Source organism: Ylistrum balloti, unplaced genomic scaffold (assembly GCF_031769215.1).
Source record: "Ylistrum balloti isolate Yb309-2 unplaced genomic scaffold, AGI_CSIRO_Ybal_v1 Utg370196, whole genome shotgun sequence".
NCBI classification, from domain to species: domain Eukaryota; kingdom Metazoa; phylum Mollusca; class Bivalvia; order Pectinida; family Pectinidae; genus Ylistrum; species Ylistrum balloti.
In genome coordinates this window covers 244,920-270,815 of record NW_026782173.1, presented here as the reverse complement: position 1 = coordinate 270,815, position 25,896 = coordinate 244,920, and the positions used below count along the sequence as shown (strand labels likewise).

At 36.9% G+C, this 25,896-nt stretch overlaps 1 protein-coding gene across 1 annotated transcript; it reads right to left on the bottom strand.

Moving 5' to 3' along the window:
• Nucleotides 1-2,508: 2,508 nt before the first annotated feature.
• Nucleotides 2,509-25,896, bottom strand: LOC132551434 (bone morphogenetic protein 3-like). Its single transcript, XM_060215572.1, has 3 exons — nucleotides 25,614-25,896; nucleotides 11,454-12,481; nucleotides 2,509-2,700 (listed from the first exon to the last, which is right to left on the bottom strand). The coding sequence occupies exons 1-3, from the start codon at nucleotides 25,894-25,896 to the stop codon at nucleotides 2,509-2,511; spliced, it is 1,503 nt and encodes a 500-aa protein (XP_060071555.1).

The following is a 25,896-nucleotide window of genomic DNA, read 5'->3' as shown; positions in this document are numbered from 1 at the left end:
GTTATTTAAAACGATCTACATCTCACTACTTCCGGTACATTTAGAATGCTCGCAGGTTCACTATTTCCGGTATCGACCACATTTGTGATGTGGACTTTATGCATCAGTTCTTCGAAAAATGGTTAAGATGGTAAGGGTATGTTATAATGCATTAAAGCTAAGTGGTCTTGTTCACGGTGTCGATGGCAATCCCTATGGCATTTCGAATGAACAAATTGTGGAACTTTACGTGGGTAAATCAATGAATGAGAACATATCTATATAGTCGACATGAATGATAAATAAGTTCAAAACAAAACAAAATGTTAAAGAATGTTTGTTTTTGTAATTTATTTTACAAAATAATTCCGATATTTAAATGACAACGAATCTCAAATGACATATCAGATGATGAGAGATTGATAATGACGACGATGATAAACTAATTTTCTCTACATATATAATGGTTATTTCTATGTACAATAAATAAAGTAAAATGAAGTTGTACAAAGAGTTCAAGAAATTGGTTTGTACAAACCGCTCACGACAAAATATTATAGAGGTCTCGACAATATTTTGTACAAAGAGCTTGCGACAATAATTCGTACAGAGGGTTTTCTACAAAGATCTATACAGAGAGCTTACGACATTTATTTGTACACACAGCTCTCGCTTTCGACGATGATTTGGAAGTTGTACAACAACAAGCTGATAATCTCCAACACATACATAATACCACGGTCGGTCGGAGATGAACCAGGAACAAAACATTCACACCCACGCACATTCCCACGCACATGCATACAAAAACATACAAAAAACTAACGTAGGTACATATATAATATAGATGTGTATCCGATAATAGACATTTGAGTTTTATTCATCAACTTTTTATTTTTTGAAAATAAAAATTAAAATCTTTTTAACTAGAAATATGCAGCTCTTATTATTTTAATTAAGTGTTCAACTTCATCGCGTATTTTTTAAATAGATTTCCGATATGGTAAGTGTATCGGGCCGGTGTAGTATATTCAGCATATACAAGACAGGCCAACATAAAAGAGACAGAGAAGAGCACATGGGCATGTTCTATATATATATATATACGTCCGGTTTAAGAATGCAATGGACACTTAAGAGAATATCGTCTGGATGGTTATGAAAAAAGAGTGTGCAACCAAACAATTTATAAAACTTTTGAACTCTACACACCAACACACTTAACTTGGGCTGCCTTATACATAAAGAAGATTTTTTTCCGGCCACTTCTGACACTAATACACATTTTGCGAGTGTCAGCAATACCTAATTATGTTGATAATGACTATTGTTGAAACACTTTTTATTTGCTGATGGACTGTGATGGTAGTAGACAGTATGATATCGGGCCGACAGTTGCGTTTGCTCACATTGGTAGCAAATGGTTAACTAGAAAAAATATACATGGAAGTACAAATCAGAAGTAAACAAGGATGCCATGTTTAAAATCAAGAAATATATGAAGATGAGTTGTATACCGATTTACACTGACCATTTTTCTTTTAAATTGTATTCAAACATATTGAATCAAGTTTTTTTTTATTACAATCAACTTAAACTGCCCTCGTACAGCTTACATGGCAACACAAACGTAAACGTGTCAATGACGTCATCACTAACACAACACAGCGACGCTTTAATGAGGTAGATGACACATTTTGAAGTTGTAAAAGGAAATGTGAAGGGCGTGAGTCCGAGTCATGGCTCCATTATTCACCGAAAACTACAGAATAAATGTCACGAGGTCAAAATCTGAAAACAATATTCAATTACAACCATCAATATACTGTCTAGAACTAAATGTACAACAAAGCGTCCCGCGTTGTTTTCCCATCCAACGTCTACGGCAAATATTGGCAATTTGCACGCTATTTCTCATGTGAAAAGCCATGGCAAATACTGGCGATTTTCATGTCGTCTTAGCAGCCAAAGATCAAAGCAATGACTGAAAATGCAGCGATTGGTGTGTTTTGCCGAATGTGTCTTTAGTATCAATGTCTGTAAATGATGGGCCTTACATTCATTTTCAATAGTACAAATTGCTGCCCTCCAGTATTGCCAAGTCCTTACAGAAGCTAGGAAACTCAAATGACACGCTCCAAAATTCCCGAATGCTTGAAAATTTTGGCACGCAATAGACTGGTTTGTTGTTATTTTTGAGTACGACAGAATCAGCACAATGTCACACCAGTGTACTTTCATTGCTAAAGACGTGTTATTCCCTTCGCATGTAATACGATTGTCTGTTTTACTCTCTATTAATAGTGCCTTTATACTGATTTCTTTCCCCAACAATCTGTGATCAACATTGTATTCTTCGGTGCCTTATTTTTTTTCTCTTTAATTTGTTAGCATCGGTCCCTCTTTGTCACCGCACCAATTTTGTATTTGTACGGGTAATCACCGAGCCCGATCGTTTGCACTATATTTGAATATCTGTACTGATAATGAGTTCCACGTACATCAATTATGTTGATGATTCAAACTTATTTATCTACAGCCACACGCCTTGACTGACATGCTGGGGTAATTCTTGAGTACGACATTCCTGTTGCTGTCGAAGAAGAGAAGCGTGATGGAGGAGAGAGACTCGGGGACACAACAAGGCGCCGGCACGTCTGTATGTATTCCAATGGCGTGCACCATGCTCTGAATGGTGGCGTGATTGGACGGTCTCAGCTTCTGTAACGAAAAGTTTAAACATTATATAATATCATGAATAGCTTAACGTTCTATAATTGTTTATAACGCTGATAGTGACCTGCTATATTTGTGTGTATTTCCGAGTCAGCATGTCCAGCTACACAAAATTTCACAATGGAATAAGATGTAAATTTCAATTAGATATGTTCTGTTTGTGTAGACCTAATTACATAAACATTGACAAAACTTGAACATAATGAAACATTGCCCGAGGAACGACAACCTGTCGGATTATTTTCCTTCGGGAATAAAACCAATTTTACGCTCATGGAATGCAAATCAACAAATGAATCCCTGAAAACTTATGGATGATTTCTTTGTCTCCTGGTCAAGTGCAAACGACATGTGTACAGTTTCAGTCTATCAAAACCTCGTTAGATATGGAGGCTGGGTCATACTCTGTGGCAATATGTTTCGAGTTAGATATGATTACGGTGCGTGCATCAAGGAGGTATTTTGGCGATACCAATTACAGTGTGTGTATCAAAAAGGTTTTCTTAATTCATCACAAGAACATAAGCTCAGACTTTAAATATTCATAAAATCACATTTTTTTTTACATTTAATCACATTACAACAAGTTTGTTTAAGTTAATCGGGTGCACGCGTACGTTTGTACGCGGTGCAGTTTGAAAGGAGGAGGGGAATAGGGTCGACAGGAAGTTCGAATGATTACCTATCCTGTTAGAATGGCACATGGTAGCGAATTATCTCCCTCTGAACTGGAATGAACCATATAGACCATCGTTTTATCAAATGTTGACCAACCGACGAAATGCCAATTGTTTCACACGTATGGGTCGCTAGGTGAAATTAGTTCGCTTTCAGCAGATTGGCTTCTCAACGTGTTATACCGTTAAAAATGACATCACGTATGTTTTACACACAAAATAATACAGCGATGTTGATTTGGGGGCGTGTTCTTGAAAATACTTGGCATTGACAAGCTAACAGGCAATCTCATGTTAACAATACAGACGTACAAGATTTAGACTAATATTTCTAATTCTAAAGTAAGTGTTATTTTGTGTAGCACTCCCCCTTTCCTGTGTGCTTGCTTATTAAGTGAAAACGTGTGCCTTATCCGCTCCCATTCATATCGGATAGGCGTCAGAAAGGACAATCATACCAACTCAGTGCTAAAGTAGGACCGAGGCGCCATATCTTATACCACCCTGAAAATCCTTTAATACTATTGTACCAGAGAAGGGTTGAGCATTATCTTACATATACTCTTTTGATATTTCTTTTTTTTCAAAAGCAGAGTAAGATTTCTTTCTTAAAACGCCTGATGGTTATGTACCATTTTCCCTTAAGCCCACAAAATAAAGCAGCCTGGAGAGACCAAAAAGCATTGAATTCATCCGAAAAAAGGACTTGAATTGAACATAGTGTTGATTACAAACATTTGAACCAGTGAACGTAAAACGCTTAACAAGCGACACGGCAATTAAAACCTTAACGTATTATCGCATTGTAGAAGTGAATGAAATGAGCGAGGGTGTTGAGCGCGGTTTGAAGGTTTACAAATATCGGATAGCATTGTACTACCCAAGCATCAATCTTTAATCGCGTGAATTCTTTGTCTCCTCCATATGAATCATAATTCTATGTTCAATCATCTTGCTTTTAATATATACCCAGCGTATATATACATCTCCTATAATGATATCCGGTTACAAAAAGTCAATAGCAATTATTATCAATTCATGTTAATCTTTTAAAGATCTTTTCAGTATTGAGAGTTTTTCCTGTAGTTTCAGTTCGTGCAAATATAAAATTCAATTACACACTATGAAGATAAACATCGGACCGTTGTACAATCATCGTATTGTAAATTTAGATATAATATTACAATTGAAGAAAGACTCGGAACTCAAAATGGACGTTAGCAATTTTCGCGTGAAATAAGGGTCGGGTGCGGCAATTATTAGAGCGAAAGACTCCAACTAAGGAAACAATTCACTATTTAAAAATACTTCTGTTAATGACAAGGCAAAATATGAAAATGGTAAAATATCTGTATATCTAAATCATCGATTTTTTAAGAAATATTAAAGTGGTGTCTTTGAGGTGATTTCTCCTATTTTTTTCTTGTAATGCTCTCAAATTTCCCTGTAGTGTATTCAAGCTTGTAGATGTGTTAACGATGTGACTGGTGTCACAGGGTCCGAACCCCAGGCTTCCATTGAACGTCAGTGTGAAGGAGAGTGTTGGAGTGAAAGTTCCCCCTGTCCGACAACAACACTGACCCATGTACAATGCATTGGCCTATAGATTTTTATGAGTCCTTCAATCTGGTGTAAGGCTTATGTTATTAGTGTTCACAACCGTGAAGTGGAGAATAAACCAAGCATGACTTTGATATTTTCTAGATGAAAGGCACTTAAAATATTTTTCTGTGGTCAACATAATACCGGAAATATACAATGCTTTCTAATAACCTGTTCTGAAAAAATCTGTCCGGAAACCCTTGTGTTGTGCGTATTTATGTGAGAAAGCGTAATACTGTGGCGAGTTCTGAGAAGTTCTCTACTCGAATACACATAACTATACTAATAGCAACTGCAGTTAAGGAATGAATATTATTCGTTTTTCATTTATGTCCGATGTCCATAATTGATCGAATGCCTTATTCGCAAGCTAGGTCCACGACTTCAAACAAAGCTGGTTGACCCAGCTAATTTACTGGCGACAGTTTGGTAACGGGTGATAGCGCGCGCGGCCTCCCCTCGACAACCTACCCCGATGTTTACCCGTGTTGCTTAATGAAAACCTTTGTAAACATTTCTAGATTGCTATCACTGAGAATTCAAGAGTTTTTTTGTAGTTTTCTGATAGCAAACAAATTTGCGTTGATTTAGAATATTTATCCGCCCTCTGATCTCGCTTGTGTATAAGGTTACGGTTGGTAGTCTAGGAGTCACAGATTTACCTTACACAAATCACTTCATTCATGTGCTTCAGTTTTACCTCAGCCCTTGTGTTTGTAACACTGATGTTTGTTACCTTGTCGTAAATGTGTTACTCATTCCTGTGATGTGTCGACACACAGAACATTATTATGCATACGTTACATGAATTTACACGACTAATTAATACTGCACAGAAAATTAAAAGACATCAGATTATTTCACATCGATAAAACCGGTGTTGAGACACGATTATGCATTCGTAATTCTGTTGTTTCCGTCCTTGTATGACCACGGCCGTAAAAACAATCGTAGTACATTTGTATCCTTATCTTATCAATTATCAAGATTAATTAATGATTTTCCATTTCCATGAAATCATTTATTTGTAGAGTCAGAAGATAATTTTGTTAACCGGCTTGTTTTAAGGTCAGATATAATATTGAGATGTTCTCTGACGTTAAAAGAACAGAAGCCAAGGCATCAGTGAAATTACGAATCTACTTTTCTCAGGCTAAATTTAGCAACATCGTTGTGGGGTAAAATGCTAGAATAATTTCTTAGTTCTTAATAGGATTCATTTAAAGGTTGTAGAATACTGAGAAGTTACAAAAGGCAACCTTAGACTAGGTTCTTTATGACAGTGTTATTATTAATGTTGAAAGCAATTTGATCCGAAAACAAGCTCTATAGAAAAGCGTTGTAGAGTTTCAAATTCCAAATAAATATGACTATATCTACTATAATTAATGTCTCAATATATTGACACTGCATGCATGCATCCATGATTTCTGTGTATTTTTTTAATTATAAAATTTAATTTCATCATGAGCCTACTACCATATGCCCTGTTCTATTCCAATTTAATGGAGAAATACTTATTATGGTTTTATATCTTTCTAAGAATTTCATATATTTTACTCTCGTGTTTCAGAAGTATTGGAAAATAATGGGAATTAAGGTAGTTTAAGGTAACAAATCTTGGAGTATATATACATATCTATGTAGACAGTAGTGCGACGGATGTCTAGAGTACCAGATCTCGCTAACAAAGGACCGAATATGATACCGTCCTATTGGATTACCTACACGTTACACGAATGGTATCGTAGACATCAAGACTGTGTATAAATGTAACGAAATAACCTGTCATTTCCAACATCTATTGTCCTAATGTTTCTTCTTATAGCTATCCAATCTGCATTCCGTTTGATTAATTAATATACCATAGATGTTAATTATATATTGATTTGAATGATCATTAACATTAGGGCGTGGGCATGCGGGCTGAAGGTGTGTTGGAACATTAAGTTATTATGACTTGCCAAGGTTGTGTCAGAAAAGAAATTAGCTAGTGATCATATGTATCACTGATGGCATTAGACGAATCTTATCACAACTAATTAGACACATGAGGAGATGATTAAGATTTGCAAAAAAATCAATTTGTGGTTTACAAAAGTACTTGAATGTATTACCATATCGGTCAGAACAGAACTACGATCAACGAACTCGACCCCAAAAAGCAAATAGCAGAATAGGATAGAAGTGCATTGTGGACCAAACACACGTGTTTTGTAAAGTTGACTTCGACAGCACAACAAGCTATTAAATTGCGGTTTGTTTATTAATCGGACGAGTGGTTGAAGAACTTAAATACCTTAAATCGGTCTAATACTTGAAATCTTGTTCTTCAGGGTAGATTTAAACGGTTTTTGGTAAATAATTAAGATTTTCAGAAAACCTCAGTTCGCGTGTCCTGAATCAAGTATGGAAAAGTACCTTAAGCACTTAATATCTATTTTATTTATGAGGGTAGTATAATGTGGATTAAAATTATAAAATGGCAAGGTCAAATCGCAGTGCCTTGAAAAACAACTTACCTACATGCCGTGATAGATCAAAATATTTGAACGGAAGTGAATTCAGAATAGATTAGCGATTTTTAATCCAATAATATCGTAGTAAAATTATTCCCGTATTTTCACAGAAAGTTTGTAATTCAACTTGGTCCCACGTGCTCACGAGGGATTCTCTTTTAGATCGTATAACTCGCTTGATCTGGTCTGGTATATAATAAAAATGTAAACAAATTCATTTATATCTTGAACTTATTACGTGTTTGCCAAATATATCTTCTTGCACTCTTTATATATAGAATGGATATCAAAAGTATTGTAGTGAACGATAGAAAGAAATATAATCCGTGGATAATTTACCTCTGTAAAGTTATAACTTATATTTTGTCAGTAACATTCACAAGCCATTGACGGGTTTTCATCTTTGGAAAGGGTAAATGTCAATTTAACAGCAACCTAAGACTTACTAATAGATACTAGTTGACAGAGTACAACTATCCATTAAGTGCCTATTGTGTATGTGATCTTGGGCACGCCTTCACCTACGGCAGGTGCCTATCACATGATACTGGTCAGTCAGCATCCCGTTACGGTTGGAGTGGTCAACGACTGTCAGAGGGTCAGTCGGACACAGGGCAAGACATCGATTTATATTACAGAACTTGACAGGACCTGACACTGAGTCTAGTTGGACTACAATCCAATATATCAAAGTTCAAGGATTCTATTGATTTCCGTATAAATAACTTGGAAATATATTACAAAATGTAGATTCCTGGATGCATTCGGGAAAATATTATATACTTAACAAGTTTATACTAAAAACTACCCCACGTCGACGGACAGTCTTAGAGCGAGAGGAGACAACACATTGTCTCATTGTCATGTTTGTCTTGTGGTCAAATCGATTGTCAAATAAAATATTACATTATAGCCTCTTGTTTTTATTTCTTTCCTCGCTTGGTGCGATATCACCAAGGTATCTAATAAACACAGTCAGAATTGAGTAGACCGCTGACCATAAACCATACTGACCAAATGAGCACGCTCTGGATTTTCTGGTTTGCAGTGTAGGTCATTCTATAGATATATTGGTATTCGGCGAATGAGAAAAATCTCATAATGACCATGCAAATATAGTGTTGTTGTCATCACTGCTGACATGAGGTAGATTGGGAGAATTCGTCTCGGAACATCAATAACGCCGATAATTGAAAGCGATATAAATTGATGTGAAGCCCACAAACTACTAAAACGAAGGCACTGCGGATTTTAACATAGTTACAACCTACTGGAACGCATGGATCTATCGGGGACACTGACCATGAAATATACATTGCCTAATTCATCTAGGTTCTAAGAAACTAATTCACTACGAACTCTGTACAATTCATCAGCGCAGACGTTTCGTCAGAGCGAATTGACGTATTTCTTGTCACTATATATCAACTAGCTAATTCGGTTCAGACATTTTACATTTCATAGCTGTCACTTGGGTTATGTGTTTTTGTATATTCACCGTCCAAACTAAATTATTAGGAATCCCCCGGTCATATATTACGGAAAACAATATAAACGGTAAAATTAAGGACAGGGTATTTCATTACGCTGTCTTTAATGTTTCTTATATCAGTAGATTTCTGATATTTTAAATATGTGCAATATATATTTTTTATATGATGATCACATTTAGTGATAATATATAGGATATTTCTGTAAGAAGTGTGGCATTAGGGAGAGTAATATAAGCTTTATACGATCTACTTTTCTTGTCAGATGGAAAATAAAATGTATTATTATGGATGTATATGATAATGTAATCGGCAGACATACCAAAAATGTCAGAAAGTTAAAACCGGATATAGCCATTTTCTAGTGAATGGCGCGTGCGTTGGCAGACGACAGTTGCATAACACCATACTTAAGATAGGCAGAGTCTCACTTTCATTTATTATGATATAATATATCCGAAAATTACTGAATTTGACAAATAACTGTGTAGTTTACTTCCGAGCTTCTAAAATTGTAATTCAGATCAATATGTGACGATAATTTACTGTGCGTGCCACAATTTATCTTGTCTAGGACAACCTGTCAACGTTTTAAATGGCGTGAAACTGGATACAAACACATAAAACAGGCGACAGTCACTAATATTCCTTCGAGAGAAGAGCAATTTGGCGATATGTTCAACCTGTCAAATTATCGAATTGGTCAGGCTTTAACTTGTACGATAAACCTAGCCAATTATCAATGACAGTTGTTTTGTACAAACGTAACGTCGTATGAAGTTAGTACACTGTCCGGATTACTTGGAATGGAAATTGAGCCAACAAGAACCGTTGAATGTGACGTCCTTAGAAATAAATACCGTGTATGCATTTCTAATTACAGACATTTAGACTATAATATTAATATCCATTTTCTAGCGATAAGATCTGAGCGTATGTCAAACAGCCCTGATAGTCCTTCTAGATACTCGGGAGATAGCATAGTGGGTCTGTAGTCATGTTACCCATAAGGAGCGGTGTGTATGCCGTTTTATTTACCGGACAGACCACGTCCGGATTACATATCCTATACATATGGCGGTGTAAGGAGCGGCTATGTACCGGATAAATCTTGTTCGGATTTCTCTTTTTCTATTTAATGTGCTGCCTGATATATGACATCGCCATATGCAGAAAAGATATCGACGGCGTTTTATTTCCTGGCCAAATTTAGTCCAGTTATAAAGAGTTGAATCCCTACGGTGGAGTCATTCAAGTCTCCACGTTACAACGCATAAAATATTTAAAGAAGCATCCACCTGCATTCGTTTCCTATCTTATCTCTCTTTCTTTCGAAACTCTAGAATCAGATATATCCGAGAGCTCAAAATTTCAAGTCTCGTTTTCTTCTTAACAAAGATTTTAGAAACAGGTGCCAGTCGACGTATGATTCTAAATTATCAGCAAGATGAAGGCCAAACGGTGACCTCAAGCACTGCACGTCAAACACACGAACTCGCACTCATGTTCGCACGTAATACACTGTGTCGCTATCTAATGCATGTATTCAATGTTATCTGGTTGCCCGACCATTGAGCATGTAACGAATACATCCCGAGGAAAACATGGTCATAACAATAGTACAATTTGTTACAAGACCATCTGCGATTTTGCAAAGGCCAGGATCACCTTCAACAACTACAAACGATTGGCGGAATGTCTGAATGAAACAAGATGAATTAGCGAAACGAGCCATCAGAGTCATTGAGGGCTGACCTAGTGTTGTGGCGAATTACGTATCATTCATCAAGACCGAGGTCGGAATGCTAGCCAACACACACGTTCGTTAGTGAACCTTTCCGACACGTGCCCGGTACTTGTTTGTCAAGACAACACGTGCTGAGGAATTTTGGACAGTAGCTGTTATGGACAAGATACGTTAGCAGACGAGAAGGATGATGATATCGACCTCAATAGCCATCTGTAGTTCCTCGTCAATCCTTATCTTTGCCCGTCTGACCTTATCCTCTCAGAACTGTCAACAGACCATACATTCACCTAACATTCAGACATATTTTCACTCCGGCTTAAAGTTTAAGGTCAAACAAAAGGTTTGAATGCTTGAGTCTTTAAAATGCCCATAGACATGAGGTATTATGAATGTTGTTTTCTATTGCAAATCTCCAGCAATATCTATCAAATCTATCTTATCGTTAACTATGTTACGATGCATTTTCTGTAATGGAGCACGCACCATATATCATTGGGGATCTGTCACTTCAGCAACGTATTACTAATAAACTACGTAACTGAATGTGCCTATTTTTCAAATTTTAATTTAAAATTTTAATTGATTCAAATACACGTACTTTAAAACTCAACTCCTTAATGCGTAAAAAATATTTGCCTGCGGAACATAGTTTATATCTCCTTTACAAAAAAGAACATTTGGGGAAAAAGTAAGAATTTACCTTGGTAAGTGGGAATGGACATGAGCCTGCGCAGTAGTGAGCTTCGAAAGATTTAGGAGCGATGATCTTGTCCTCCCAGCCGATATCTGCGAAGTCCAGAATAAGCTTCCTCTTGCTACATGTATCACTAATTTGGTTTTCCTGTGTTGCGCTTCCCCGAAACCTATCCCACTCTTTGGGGAAAAGGAGGTTAGCATTTTTATTCTTTCGTCTCCTATTTTTCCTTCTATTTTTCCTGTTTTTCCGATTGTTCTTCCTATTTTTTCGCTTGTCTCCATCTGGATATGGAATCAAACGAGAATCGGATATTTTGTGTCGACTTTCCCGTCGTGATTGTAAAATGTCCGGATGAGTTTGAGGAATATTGAACTTCCGGTGAAAGGTGTCATATTCCTCTGGGACCTCTGGTATTTCGTTATCAAAAATTGAGCGTTTTTGACGTCTCTGCACATTTTTTGATGTTTTATCTTGAGAAAGGTCATTTGAATCGACCTCACTATTGAATTTATCGACTTTAAATCTTCTGGAAAAGTCGACAAAAGTGTCAGTATTACTATTTACAAAGTCACTATCTTCCTTCTTTTCTTTATGCATTTTTTCCGCTAAATTTTCCAATGATTCCAGTTCGTTATTATGAGTATCATTTGAATAAATTATAAGAAAAGGCATGGAATGATGTCGAATGAATTTTTTTAGTGCTACGTCTTTCACTTTACCATTGTGCTTTTCAACTTGAAAATTTAATGCGAACAGATGCGGAATATTCCTTCTCGCTGCTAGGCAACTTAAAGCAGCATTTGTGACGTCATACCACTGCCATCCAAAACTTTCCGCTCTCATTGTTATTTTGCCATTTTCTGTCATGTAGTGAGGTGCTATTTCGTACATCAGTAATTCCAAATCTCGTCGACGTCGTCTGGTTTTCTTCATCTGCCTCTTGTACAAGTGAATTTCTGCACTAAGTAACCTTTCTGAGGGTATGATGGACGTAAGGTTGAATACAAACATCTCCTCACCGTTCACCTCAGCTGAAAAAACAAGAAATCAAATTAATTCTTCGCCTGTTTAATCTATATGTACGTTTTTATGATAACCAATTTTAAGTGAAAGGAACGGATAATTCGTGCAAGTTATAAAAATTTCCTTTAAAAATCAAATATTTTACATCCTTGTACAGTGTTAACAAATTCGTTATTTCAGTCTGCTTTTGATCAACCAGATGAAACGAACAAACGGCATCACCTATATATCAAGCAATGTGTTACATTTAAATTCATGTATTCACATAAATCGTTAGAAGAGAAATGTTTAAATGACATTCTTTTTCTTGTGTATATAAACACTCTCGTATATAGTTTGTTATCGAACTCTCAGCAAAGTAGAATTATACACATTTAAAATCGGGTTTCTTCATTTATAGTATATCATGAAATATGTCATATGTACAAAGTGTACGTGGTCGTGTGTGATACAGTGATAAGAGATAGATACATCTGTCAATATATTAAGTCGGCTTGAAATGGGAGGAGATATTCCAAATATTCCATTTGATGTATCATAAAACAAGGAAACAAATTGATTGAAAGATGAATATAGGGGCTTTATATATAGAAGGTATTAATTGTTGGGCGGGCGACCCTGATGGCATACGAAAAAGTACATTGCTCTCAGATGCAAAAGCGATATCATCAGTTTTTGTATCTTTATAGTTGTATTATTAATTCTAGGTTATTTGAGACAGCCCATTTACCACCTTACAATTTCCTATCGCCGAGGTCGACCTGCGGTAAAAGAATTTGCACTAAAACTACAGGTCGAACACGTTTGAGTTTTATACATAGATAATATTACAGTCGACACGCAAAAACAATGGGCAGGTTGAGATGAAAATTGATTGAAACACGTTTTTAGATTCCATTTACACGCCTCTTTATATACGAAGGTTTACCATGTAGCCAGAAGAGTTTCCTCTTAAACATCAACAGATCCTGTTAGGGCTACGGTAAAAACTGTCCCTAATAATTATAATGTTTCATGTGTAAACAGGTCCCCAAAAACTTCCATTTATTATAATATCTGATACTTTTGATAGATGGCCGCTCTACTGTGACCCGCTGTCGCGGTACCCCGAGTTTAATTAGACCTTCTCCCAAGTTAGCAGGTGTTTCGGCAATAAACTAGGCGACATTTTACATTTGTGTGTCGTCAACATGAATAAACATACCGTCAACATATGTACACACCCCCTAGCGCACCTGGTCTACCTGTCGTCTTGCTTGTCAAAAATAACCTAATACAGGCCTTACTCGTCACTTTGTTAAGGTATGATATCTCAATTGCTTGCTCAGACACAATCATAATTCATATGACAATTAAGATGTTTATTTCCTTCCGAGGTTTCATTCTGTATATCTATAACAAATTTGCCTGATTTTTTTTCCATGCTACTTTACAAAGCACTTAATGTAAATGTGTTTTTTAGTGACCAGACTTTTGATCAGCTATGTAGAAAGTACACCACATCTTATTTACCATCTGATTAAGCCCATCACTCAAACGTTGACAAGACTTTCCTAAAACAACAACTTCATGGAAATTATTGTTACATGATGATAATGCAGATTTTCTTTTCATTACACACAAGGTAAACCATATTTAGGATAAGTTTTTTCGTCTTTGTGGCCAGTACATCGAAAAAAGATACTGCAAGTGTTGATCGTTTCTCACAGGAATTAAAGTATGGGTCAGATTTGGTAAACAAGTCATACCCGATCAGGGCCGGTTCAGTAGAGTTGTCACCTGCTTGCCTGTAGTGCATATAGGATTTCATTTTGATGATTTCCATGTTACAAGAAATCCAATTAAGCGTCACGAAAATGACGTCAGAAAGATATTATACTATATCGAATTAAAACAAAGGTGTCTGCGTCTAGACCACCAAGTTTTAACGACTTCTGTTCCATAAAAAAATCACTGCTCTCTTCACATTTCAACCCGCCCTAGTTACTTTATCGGGGTTTCGATGTCATGTTGAAAGTCATTTAAGTACCCTATAATAACAGTGCTCGGGTGCTGTATTGGTAGCTACCCATTGCAGGGTCACTGCCTTTGTATAGAAAAACACATAGCTGCACCTCAGCCCTCTCGTGTGTTCATCCGAGTCCCTAAGCGGCTACCTTAGCACGCAAACCTCGTATTACCCTCGTCGCTCTACACCGGCCATCAGGGGTAAGGTAGTATACGTTTGGGCGTGTTTCCGTCATTTTACGGGTACTTCTAAATGACCTCTAACTTTGCTTTAACACGAGAAAGACATCGAGACCCTAAATTAAGACATGCATGTCATCAAAATATACTTGTGTGGTGGTATTAACGAACTGTTGTCTCTCGCCAATACTTCACAGAGGTGACATTTAGAATGCGGATACTATCACTGTGACAACTATTGCCGATGTTGTACTAGTCATTCATTAAAGACAATGTATTAAACAATCAATTAAAGATATCCAAATGCGACCAGTATTAAATTCGGTATTAAGTTTTCAAATTTCGTGTTTTACAAACACTACTTTATTACGTCGTTGTGTACTTTGAAAATGAGGTGCAGAAGCAAAAGTCTTTAATCAGGAGTGAACGAATCGAGATTCGATGTATGACTTAATCAGAACGAACGCACGTACACGATCTTTAAATCTTTTTATTCACGAGCTTGAATAGTTTCTTCCGTTCACCTGCTATCCGGAAGTCGGTCACTAATCCCTGTCGACAATTATGCTAGTGTGTACCTACTTTTGGCCGGTTTAACTTTGTTGTGTACAATACGATGGAAAGGTAGTAATTACCAGGAGTTTATTGGTAGGTAAGCGCCCGTAGTCTCTACACTAATGACGGTTCTATGGTGCACAGTAGAACTTTCTACTACTCAATGAAGTTCACACTCCTGCCACCGCGGCCTGGACATCGGGGCACCAGCACCGCCATTGATGTGGGCCTAGCTACAACAGGACGCCTTTATCTACACTCCTCGGCCACTTCCTTTACAATTTATTTACGAGCACAGTGTTTACCCAATATAATTCTGCAAAGTTGTAAATGGGGTTAACTCTATTGGGTTGTTATACTGAGCCGAAGGAAAGCCATGAGGTTACTTATTCTGACTTCCATTGTAGTTTTTTTATCCTCAATTAAGCCCGATATTTTCTGAAATCTGGTCTATCCTACATTGAGGTTTCGTAGTCGTTTTTTAAACTTGTATACATACGAAATCAAGAACACAATAGCCTATACAGGTCGTACCAAAATGAACCATCAATGTTCCCATCTGCAGACAATTGTTTTGTATATATCTTGATTGCAACTTCGTGACGTAACAAAACCGTTATATAAACATACATGTCTTTCGATCTAGGTTGTCCTAATTTAGATAATTTAAATATATACGAATTTTTCAAATGTCCTTCAGCTCTACTTGACCACCGACAGCAGAGCAGAGTGGTCAATGGCCGCTCGTCACTGGCGCCGACAGTGACATGGCTTGACCACCGTGCAGAGTGATTAAGTACTTAACTATAAAACTGTTATGATACTTTCTAAAAGGGTATCTATGGGTCATTATCTAGACAGAGAAGTCTGTCATTCATTGGGTTGTGTAGTAACCCCGTCGCTACATCAGAATGTATCACACAGATAGGATCACAGGCCGAGATTAGCTAAATCGCCAGTAAACAAACGTACGGCCATTTGCCACTGATTACTTGTAACGTACGATCACCTTGGTTCTAATAAAGCGGTCTCTTCGGTCTGTCTGCGCGATAACATCTGGGGTGGAAAATTGCTTTTCATTTAACTAGCATGAAGGCTTCGTCTTTTCAACATTGAGAGTGAATGTTGACAACTTGTGGTGAGAGTTGGACCGTTGTATATAAAGACTTTTGTTCCCGAGTCTCTTTAACCCCAATCATCGATTTGTCGAACGCAGATTTTTGACCTCTTTAATTTCTTGCTACTTGAAGCTTGTTATATAACGGAAACGATCGAGTAGTATTAGATTGAAGTGCTAATACTTAACAATTTGTATTTTTCTATTTTCCAGTCCTTTAAACAGCTGGCATACCGAGACACTTCAAGAACTCACGATTTACTCTGTGATAGAGATAAATTGTCCTGCCCGCCATAAATCTTCGGTACAGTCTTTGATTGAGATTACAATTATAGAGAAAAAGCAGCCAGGCGATCTTGGACAGTACACCACGCCCAAGACCAGTTATCTCCCTTCAGTGTATCACTGCTGCCCACACCCCATCAAGTAAACCAAAGCTTTCCGATCCGCTTACACTTATAACAGTATTCTGTTTTCTTGGATCTTCGGTAAAACAAGTGTCAATGATAATTTGTTTCAAATACGACAGTTCACTTTAAGATGTAATTTCAAGAATATTTTCAAAATACATCAAATTCATCCCGCCCAAAAAGGTAATTTTATATGTCTTAAAGTTAACAAATAATTTAAACGGAATACACAGTACCTACTTCGAGAATGCTCTGACGAAAACATTTCCACTGTTACATAAACCATTCGGTAACCAGTGTGTATGGTTACATTTACACATGCTAACAACTTGCATGATTCTGCAATCAGTTTCTAATAAAAGACTCGCCCTGGTGATATGGTATATTGTATTGTATCAGTTTTTTCCTTGGAGTATGGACAAGATCATTTCAGAACTGGATTAGTTTTACACGTCTCCTGTTGCATATCATTTAGATATCAGCATTATCCTATAATAGGTCTACAATGTACAGTTCTGAGGAGCTGGTTGTAAAACGGTCGCTGAACAGTCAACATCCATGTGCAAGCGATTATGTAACTAGGTGTACTGTTGTCGGTGCCTTTTTGGGGCCAGTATAGCTATTGGTACCTACCCTTTGTATCACACAAGGTTTCTTCTCACTATGGAATATAGCCAAGAAGGAATCAATGATATGTGCCAAAATGGTCCTAGTGTGCTATTTAACTTGCTATAAATCGAATTATCAAAATTCCCTCTTGTACTCGCCCTTTATATTGGGAAGACTCGAAATAGCGGTTCTCTCGTTCTGTAATGAATCTTAAATATTAGTCATTAGAGTTGCGAACGGTGATACAATTTGTGACCGAGGTCTTTTGGTACAAACATCTATCTTTGCTCTGCTCTAATTGTCAAAATCAGGTCGCAAAAATCTCATTTCATTCCGATCTATTAAGCAAGCTGTGTCGTAGTAGTTAAGAAAATATTTGAGCTGATGAAAAATAATTAATGAAAACCAGATGTTTGCATATCTTAATGAGTCAAGAAATTATCACTAGTGCCCACCTGTTAAAATATTTCTAAAGACTCGGTACTTTGTAGAAGTAAAACTGTCCCTTCTCTCAACATTTTACTGGGGAATAGGTATTCAGCTCATTAATCTACAAGAGGGTCACATTTCGTAGATGTACCCTGCATCAGTACAAGATAACTTCTAGTAGGTCTACTCTTTACGGTCCATCAACAAAACAGTATAAATGGCCAAATTGGTGCGAAACTTCCAACATCAAACCAAATCTACTTTAAAATCTGAAAGCATTCCAGATGGACTAAAATAGTGATACAAATTAAGATAGATAGTGGAGGGTTAAAGTGTCGTAAGGGGGCGCCACAGACGTCACGCGAAATCGTTACCCCATACTCGTATTGCCAAGGATTGATGTAACGCCATCTTATCGTGTGGCGAACCCTCTCCTCCCGTCCTCGACAGAACGGATCAACGCTTGGAATGCAGGACCAAGAGAAGAGAAAACCACACCAAGATCTATGAATAAATATATAAAAATCGCCTACCAAACCACATCTATAGTGTCTTTAAATGAGATATCAATATGCCACATTCGAGGATTCTGGATAATTTATTTTCATCGTCATGTATTCCATTAGAAAGACAAGGTGACAAAACAATATCTGCTTGAATGCTGACGCTTAATTCTGTTGAAAGAAAGATTTATGAACTCTCGAAAGTTATTTGCAGGGGTTATCCCTGGTATTTAGCAAGTGGTGGATTGTCAATATTACTGTCGGTACATGTACATGTCATACACGTGATAAATATTACAGATAAAACCCATTGCTATAAAGATACTTACTTTCATTTCTAAATTCCCTTATCAATATTATCAGGTAAATAAATATCTCTGAGTGAAAACAGGTTACGGTTTACGTTGATGTACAGGTGATAAAATTACCTGATGCGAAGCAAGCAAGAACCTGCAGTTAAAAGAGCCCTATATTTCTCTTTAAACACATCTGTTCACGAATGAATTGCACTTGGATTTCCCCTTTAAGCGAGGTTGTCTTAATTAAATAAGTTATTGCTCATTGAATCATCCATCTCTAGTAATCACATATTATGGATCATAGCTGGGAAGAATGGGGCTGGTCGTAGATTGCTTGGAGTTGAGCAGTTTATAGGGAGGGAGTAGCCAATGCGATGTTTAGAGAACACTATCGGGCTTTGAGTTTTCAATTGACTATCCGCCATGTTGTATTGTAGATCAAAATCGGTGTGCCGCTTTCTCTGTGATAGTAGAAGACTTGCTGTCTCCAGCCAAACTAGCATAATTCTCCTCAAGAACTAAGCTACAAAGGCAGACAAACTATGCTTAATATATGGTCCAGACTTGGGTGTAATCATGTCGTCTGCCCGGAGCCCTTGTAACCAGGGCCTTGTCAGCTTACAGCTATCACTACCACCGATTTGATATTCTAGATTTTGATATCATAATTGGTAAGCCTAGATGTTGAGATAATCAGAATCAATTTCATGATAAAATTGTTTCGATATCCATTGTTAATCAGCTGTTTGTAATTTGTTCTGTGGATAGTATGAAGTGTTTTATTATCAAGATAACAATGCTACTATATATAAAATACAGAACCTGATATATACACTGTATATTTGAGAGTCGCCATCATATAATGGCGGAGATTCAACATTGATGATTGTCATTGATGGGAGAGAGTTAGGAAAGTACGTAGTCATCCTCTCCGCCATACCTTCACCGAAGTGATGTAGAGGTGACGCCATGTTCTACTGACATGTATTGGTATTAAACTGACTATGTCGTCTTCATTTGATCAGGCCTTGACGGCAGACGATGGCGATCGTCGTTCACTTACAATATTTATGTCTGAATTTTAAGAAACTTTTCATCTTTTCTAAGAGCCTTTCATGTCTGTTTCCAACAATTTGCGGACATTTGTTTAGTCTTGGGTATTTAGTTCAATGATGAAATTACATAGACCTATTATTGTATAATGTGCAATTTCCGGAGGGCGTTTCTCAAATACATTTCCGGAAGACATGTTTTGTCTTCCGGTGAAAACCTGTCGTATATAACATTGAAAACAAATACTGTAAACTTCCGGTGAAATCCGTTGTATATAACATAAAAAGTAAATAATGTATACTTCCTTTGGAATGTATAGAAGTAGCAAGACAATATCATACATGGAGACGACAAAAATTTTAGAACATTATTGTGATTTTATGAATAAATATGATTTTTTTTTAATTGAGAAAACACTTATTTCATAGTAAGTTTAGGCTTTTAGGGTTTCATTGTCGGAGAAAACCAGCTTTATAAACAATGTCTGTTAGAAAACAGTTGTTATTGTGTACATTATCTGTAGATCACTGCTGTCATACTACTCGTTTGACATGAACATGATAGTCCGATTAAGTATTGACAATGTTATATATGACCATAGCCACGTGACATTTCTATTGTTTGATTGCCAAACAATCTGATGTCTTATTTTTATTGAAGGCCGTTGTGGAGAAACTGAGGGTTGATGTGTATACTTTGTTACCCGAATGAACTTTGATTGATACAGTCTTGTCGTTGTTAAAATTGCCAGATCAGCGTGTTTGTTATAAATTACATATATAGTTCATATTGAATGATTATGTCTCGCGGGAATAAGATGAACAGCATATGTATCCATTTGTATATATTTTCTGTTTCGCAAATGTATTTTAGATAAAATGGCGAAATTACATATAAGCCTGTTGTCTGAATTTCCTTGGCCACAGGACCTTCAACACCGGAAGTTAATACAACACAATGGGTGGCGGACTGTTTCGCTCGTTTCCTAGATCTTTGTGTAGATACAGATAAGATTAAATTAGACCTAATTGACCAGGAATGACGGATTTCTGTTTACAATTTTCCACCACTTGTGTTTCCGACCAGGAAATAGCCACTGCCAGTGGCGGCGTCTTAAGTAAAACCATTAAACGTTGATTTAAATTAGAATTAAAAGTTTTTTCTTTCCTATATGAATGAAATGATTAGCCAAAACAAACAGCCTACGGTACAGGTTTTATTATCCAGTTTCTTCAGAATCCTCGCTCGAGGGGACAGGTTATGATGTCTAGTCTGAACCTCCAGGGACTTCAAAATATGTACTTGTTGGGCGTCTAAATGGTGTACGTCCTGAAGGGCTCCGAAATGCAGCCAGAAGGTCTCGTACACGAATTATAAAAGCCGAGGGGTATCTAATGTCTTACCGTTTAGGACTTACCTGACGACAGGTCTAATTCAATTAATTTATACTTATTCCGTCATGTCGCAGCTGTGACATCATACCTGGGGGGAACGGTCACCACATCGATCCAGCAGATATTAGAGAGTGTTGTTAATAATGTACTAAATACCCGATAATTGTTTACCAATCGTCACCCTTTTGTAGCCAGCTTGTCGACAATATGACACAATATGCCAAGTCTATTGTCGGCTAAAATTGACCATTGTCCATTCTCCTTTCTAGCCTTCAACTGGACAAAGGTGGGGAAGGGACAGCACGTTCAGATCAATGCCAATTTGTCGCTATCATTATTGTACGAGGTAGAGTATGGAAGACCACTGATGTCACGTCTTTTAGTTACGGAGTGTTATAATTGTACTCATCCAGGGAACAATTCTACAGACTATATAATAGAAAAAGCAATAAACGAAAATTGGGCGCATATTTTTGTCATTTGATCCGGTTCTATTTCTTTGTGAATGGATATTGGGGCAATAAAGTTTGTTTTCTATTTGTTAATTATACATAAGTTTAACGCCTTTTTAAAAATATCGCACGCTGCTCATTTTCGATTGAGTATGCCTTAAAACAATTGAAAATGCACCGAATGAACCCACGTGTCAAGCAAAGACCTCGCCAACTAGTGGGTCTCATATATGTTCGTATAGGCCTTGTAAATCGTGTTAACATACACGTGAAATGGTTCTATCACGCGTTTTTACAAGGTCGGTGTGTAAAAACAGCAATAAATTGGCGTGCTATCCGGTACCCCTTTTTCCCCATCCATAGCCAGAGGGATTATGTAGCGGTGTTGTTGACATACAAAGATGCCTTTCTGAACATAGTGGTTAATAACGAGAGCAAACATCGTGTAAGATACATGAGTTGTGAACATTTGGCGCCGAACAGTTCGGCAAAACAAAATGGTTGTAAGAGGCTACTTTCAACAAGGCGCCTCCAAAGGATTACACCCAACTCTTCCTCCCCCTTATTCTCCACATCTTTCCTCAATTCCCTTTACCCTAACCGCGTGTCATAAATATGGTAATTTTATGATAGTGGATGGGAGTATTAGATAGAATCATGTCATGGCACATGGCCGATTTAAAAGACTAGCTTGCACGCGAGAACAAATCCCCTTCCTCTTCTTCTAAATGAACAAATAACGGAACTGTACATATATTACGCCTGTCAAAGCCTTGTGGGAATTGCCTTAATATACATTGTAGTATAGGATGTTTAGAATTTGAAATTACATGCAGATCATGTTCGTTGTTGTCATTTCTCTTTAAAATATTTATATAAACATTCAAAATCAAAATATGTAAGTGTATCAAACCAGCAAGGACGTCGCCTATATTAGTGTAAAACCCAGTAAGCCATATGATCAGGTCTAGTTAATTCCAGTTTAAATGTTTTTACGATTGCTGAGATAAGATAGCCAGTGTGTAAGTAGTGTCGCGACTCGACACACGGGCAGCCCATTCACGGTAACTCCCTCCTCCCCGTCATACTAAACACTACCAAGTTAAACGGATCGTATCTGTTCCGGGCGAAGTCTCCAGTACGTCGCCGGGTAGCGAACACAAAAACCTCTAGCGTTCTTAAACAGATTTGTTCCACATTTAGCTTTGAAAAGAGACAAATGATTTTAACCTTTAAAATAATAGCTATTATACGTTGATATCTTCGGAGCCCTGGCAATTTTAAACGGTGTCAACACTGCTAATAAAGGCCTGACAACTACAAACAAGTACATTTTACGACAGACTAAAAATCGCACGTCATGTCTGTGTATGCATTGAATTAATCTTGACATGAATATAGGTATTTAGAGATTAGCTCACACTGGAGAAATGGGACAAGTTGTCCACACAGTGATTTAGTTAATTATTTTTCGTATTTATAACCTTCAGTACATAACAGTCATTCAATAACTTAAGAACGAGTTGTCATAAGTTTGGTTAATATGGCCAATTAACTATCTCATCAATTTGTAATGCTTTACAGAATGATGGCACCTCTTATGTCGGCCTAGCCTTTTTTTATAAGTACAACCATTACATTAGGGCGCCAAAAAAACTTCGTTTCATATCCTTCATTTCCAAACAACACAATTTTGGATTAAATTGTATAGATAAGCGTGGCGTTGTTAAGCTTCGGTAAACGGTGGATACCTGGAATAATATATATGATATAGACAGCTACCGTTAGTATTAACATCACGTGTCAAATTTCTTTTTAAAACACGCTGCATTACTTTAATCATTTACCACTGGCGCTTTTTAATAGTCATTTTGGTGGATATTAGTGTCGCTTTAAATCTAAAGAGATTTAAAAAGAATGAAAAAGTTTGCTGATGAGAAAATACCTACTGATATCAATTAGTAAATGGCGGACGTAAGAAGCCAAACATATTAAAAAGTCTTGTGGTTGATAAAAAAAATCTTCGGTGTGTTAAGGTATGGAATTAAACATTGGACAAAGGAAGTCGTTTGTGTAATGCAACAGTTCAACGAAAGTATTACACAATACTTATGATTCTTTCCGAAATTTCTTAAAATACATCTTTTAAGTTGAAAAAATATGAAATTTTGAATTCGGAAAAACACTAGTTTAATTTTCAGTCCCGTGCGATATTAGATTCTTAGTACAGAACCAAAATAAATTGTTATATGTTTATGTTTTAAAGCCTTTCCATTGAATACTTGTATGATAACAGGAAATTCCTTCTATATTTGTTAGAGAGTTACATAGAAAAACTCTAGGTGGAGTCGGGACTGCCCAAACTGTCCGGTCTCGTTGACAAGTGACAACTCTATAATGAACGTCAACTGTTTGTCGTCATTGAACACAAATTAACACGAGCATGTTCGCGTGAAAAACTTAAGACATACCGACACTGGGCACGACATAAACATTAAAACGGTTGATTTATTGGTATTTTTTAACTACTCTCAAAACGTTCTTTGTTACTACGAAAACGTGCTACGTCATTCCAAGTAATTAGTTGCCAACGGGTTTTATGAATGAATATGTATCTTCGTTATGCGAGGGTTCGGACGAATCCAGGGAACAGCTGTGACACGATCTTGTACATACATAATGTATATTAACACTTCATTATATAAAACTTAATTAACTTACTGAGGTGATACAGAAAAGACTAGTGGTGGGATAATGACCAGAAGTGGTCAGAACGGTCCGGCGGGACCATCATTATCTGTGGTCCGAATCTGGACGCAAACAAGTCCGTGTCATGTATAAGTCCTGTGGTATTTCTCGTCCACTTTATCACCTCGTTTTTCTCTCATTAGACGAAATCTGGCAGCTTTATTTCACTTTTACACAGCTGTTGGTATAAATAACAAGTATAGCTATTCCAGTCTTTACGTTAATGCCTTAATAGTTCCTGATATGTGAAAAGATATCGTACTTGGAACATTAATACGTGTAAAAGTTCGCACACGCATACGAAATTTACAAAGCAGCTAATTTTGCAGCCATCTGGACATTGTAATGCGAACCATTCGTGATTATATATGTATAAACTTTAAAGTCTGGTGTAATGTGTGAGTATGAAATCTAAAATCCTTTTTATTAGCGCCATATAAAACACCTGACAGTCGTTTTAATAATGGACCACTTTTGTATATAATTATCCACTTTTACATAATTTTTACAGGGCTTATTTTTTTTGCTATATAACATTCTTTGTCGTGAGTTGTCGAGATGTTTTTAACCAACCATGACGATTAACCGTCTGGCCTAACGATGACAGATGAATACCACGTGCGATTGAACACCTCCTGTATCCCGTTAATTATTGTCCTATTTAACTGTTTTGTTTCCTTTTAGTAAGGTATGCGTTACTTTCCCTCTCTTTACGTTCGCCCAACAATTTTGCTATTCTGATGCATGTAGATTTCAATTACGTCACACTAATTATTAACCAAATAAGTGGTATTATTTTTGGTGATTTAATTAAGATTTCACATGAATTTTATTTTCATTTGCGTGGTTTGTAAATTGGTTTAGCTATAAATTGATAAAACAGACAGGAGCGCATAGTACACACTATTTTGCATGTAAAACGGGACTCCTCCCTAGCGTTTTCGCAGAAATTCCTCATTTGCGCTTTTGCGAGACCCCCTACCATAGTTATCGATCATCTCGGTAAAACTCATCGATTATATATGGGACATATCAAAGAAACCAAAGTCATTAAACCTTATTTAATGAGGTTTGAAGATTGCCCTTCACGTATTCTATGTTTTATCGCTACGTGAAATCTCTCACAAATATCCTCGACACTTACTACGGGTTTATTACGAGGGATTTAGATATTCAAGCGACGTCATCTTTCGGGTATATCAATACTTATATGTGATTACACTTTAGATGATTTAGTCATGTGATGTAATCTTAATGCATTTTCTGCGTTTGATATTTCTGTATACGCGAATTTCATCGGAAAGCTTTAAGATTCTTTTTAAACGTCTCTAAATGATTTAGTGTATTAAATTTACATAAACATTTAATTTGAAAAAAAACTTACCTATTTCGGCGTGGATGCTCCGGACAGTGTTCCCTGACAGATGACCCTTTGATATTTGAGAATTTCGGAATCTTTCATAAAGGTCCAACATGTATTTCGGAGCCTCCTGGCCTACGCCGTATGGGGAAGAATGCTTGTCCCTCGGGACTTCATCTTTGAACCCCAGCAATGTCTTGACAGCTTCGTTGAGAAGGACGTTTTGGGGTCCGTCCGAGTTCTCTCGCGATAACACAGTACACACTAGTACAGCTAAGATGAGTGTCAAATTTACGGTATGAAACAT

Coding starts and splice junctions, on each gene's coding strand:
- LOC132551434 (XM_060215572.1), bottom strand. CDS start 25,896: ATGTTTCATACCGTAAATTTGACACTCATCTTAGCTGTACTAGTGTGT. Junction 12,482..25,613: donor GAGCATCCACGCCGAAATAG/GTAAGTTTTTTT, acceptor TTGTTTTTTCAG/CTGAGGTGAACGGTGAGGAG. Junction 2,701..11,453: donor GTCCATTCCCACTTACCAAG/GTAAATTCTTAC, acceptor TTTTCGTTACAG/AAGCTGAGACCGTCCAATCA.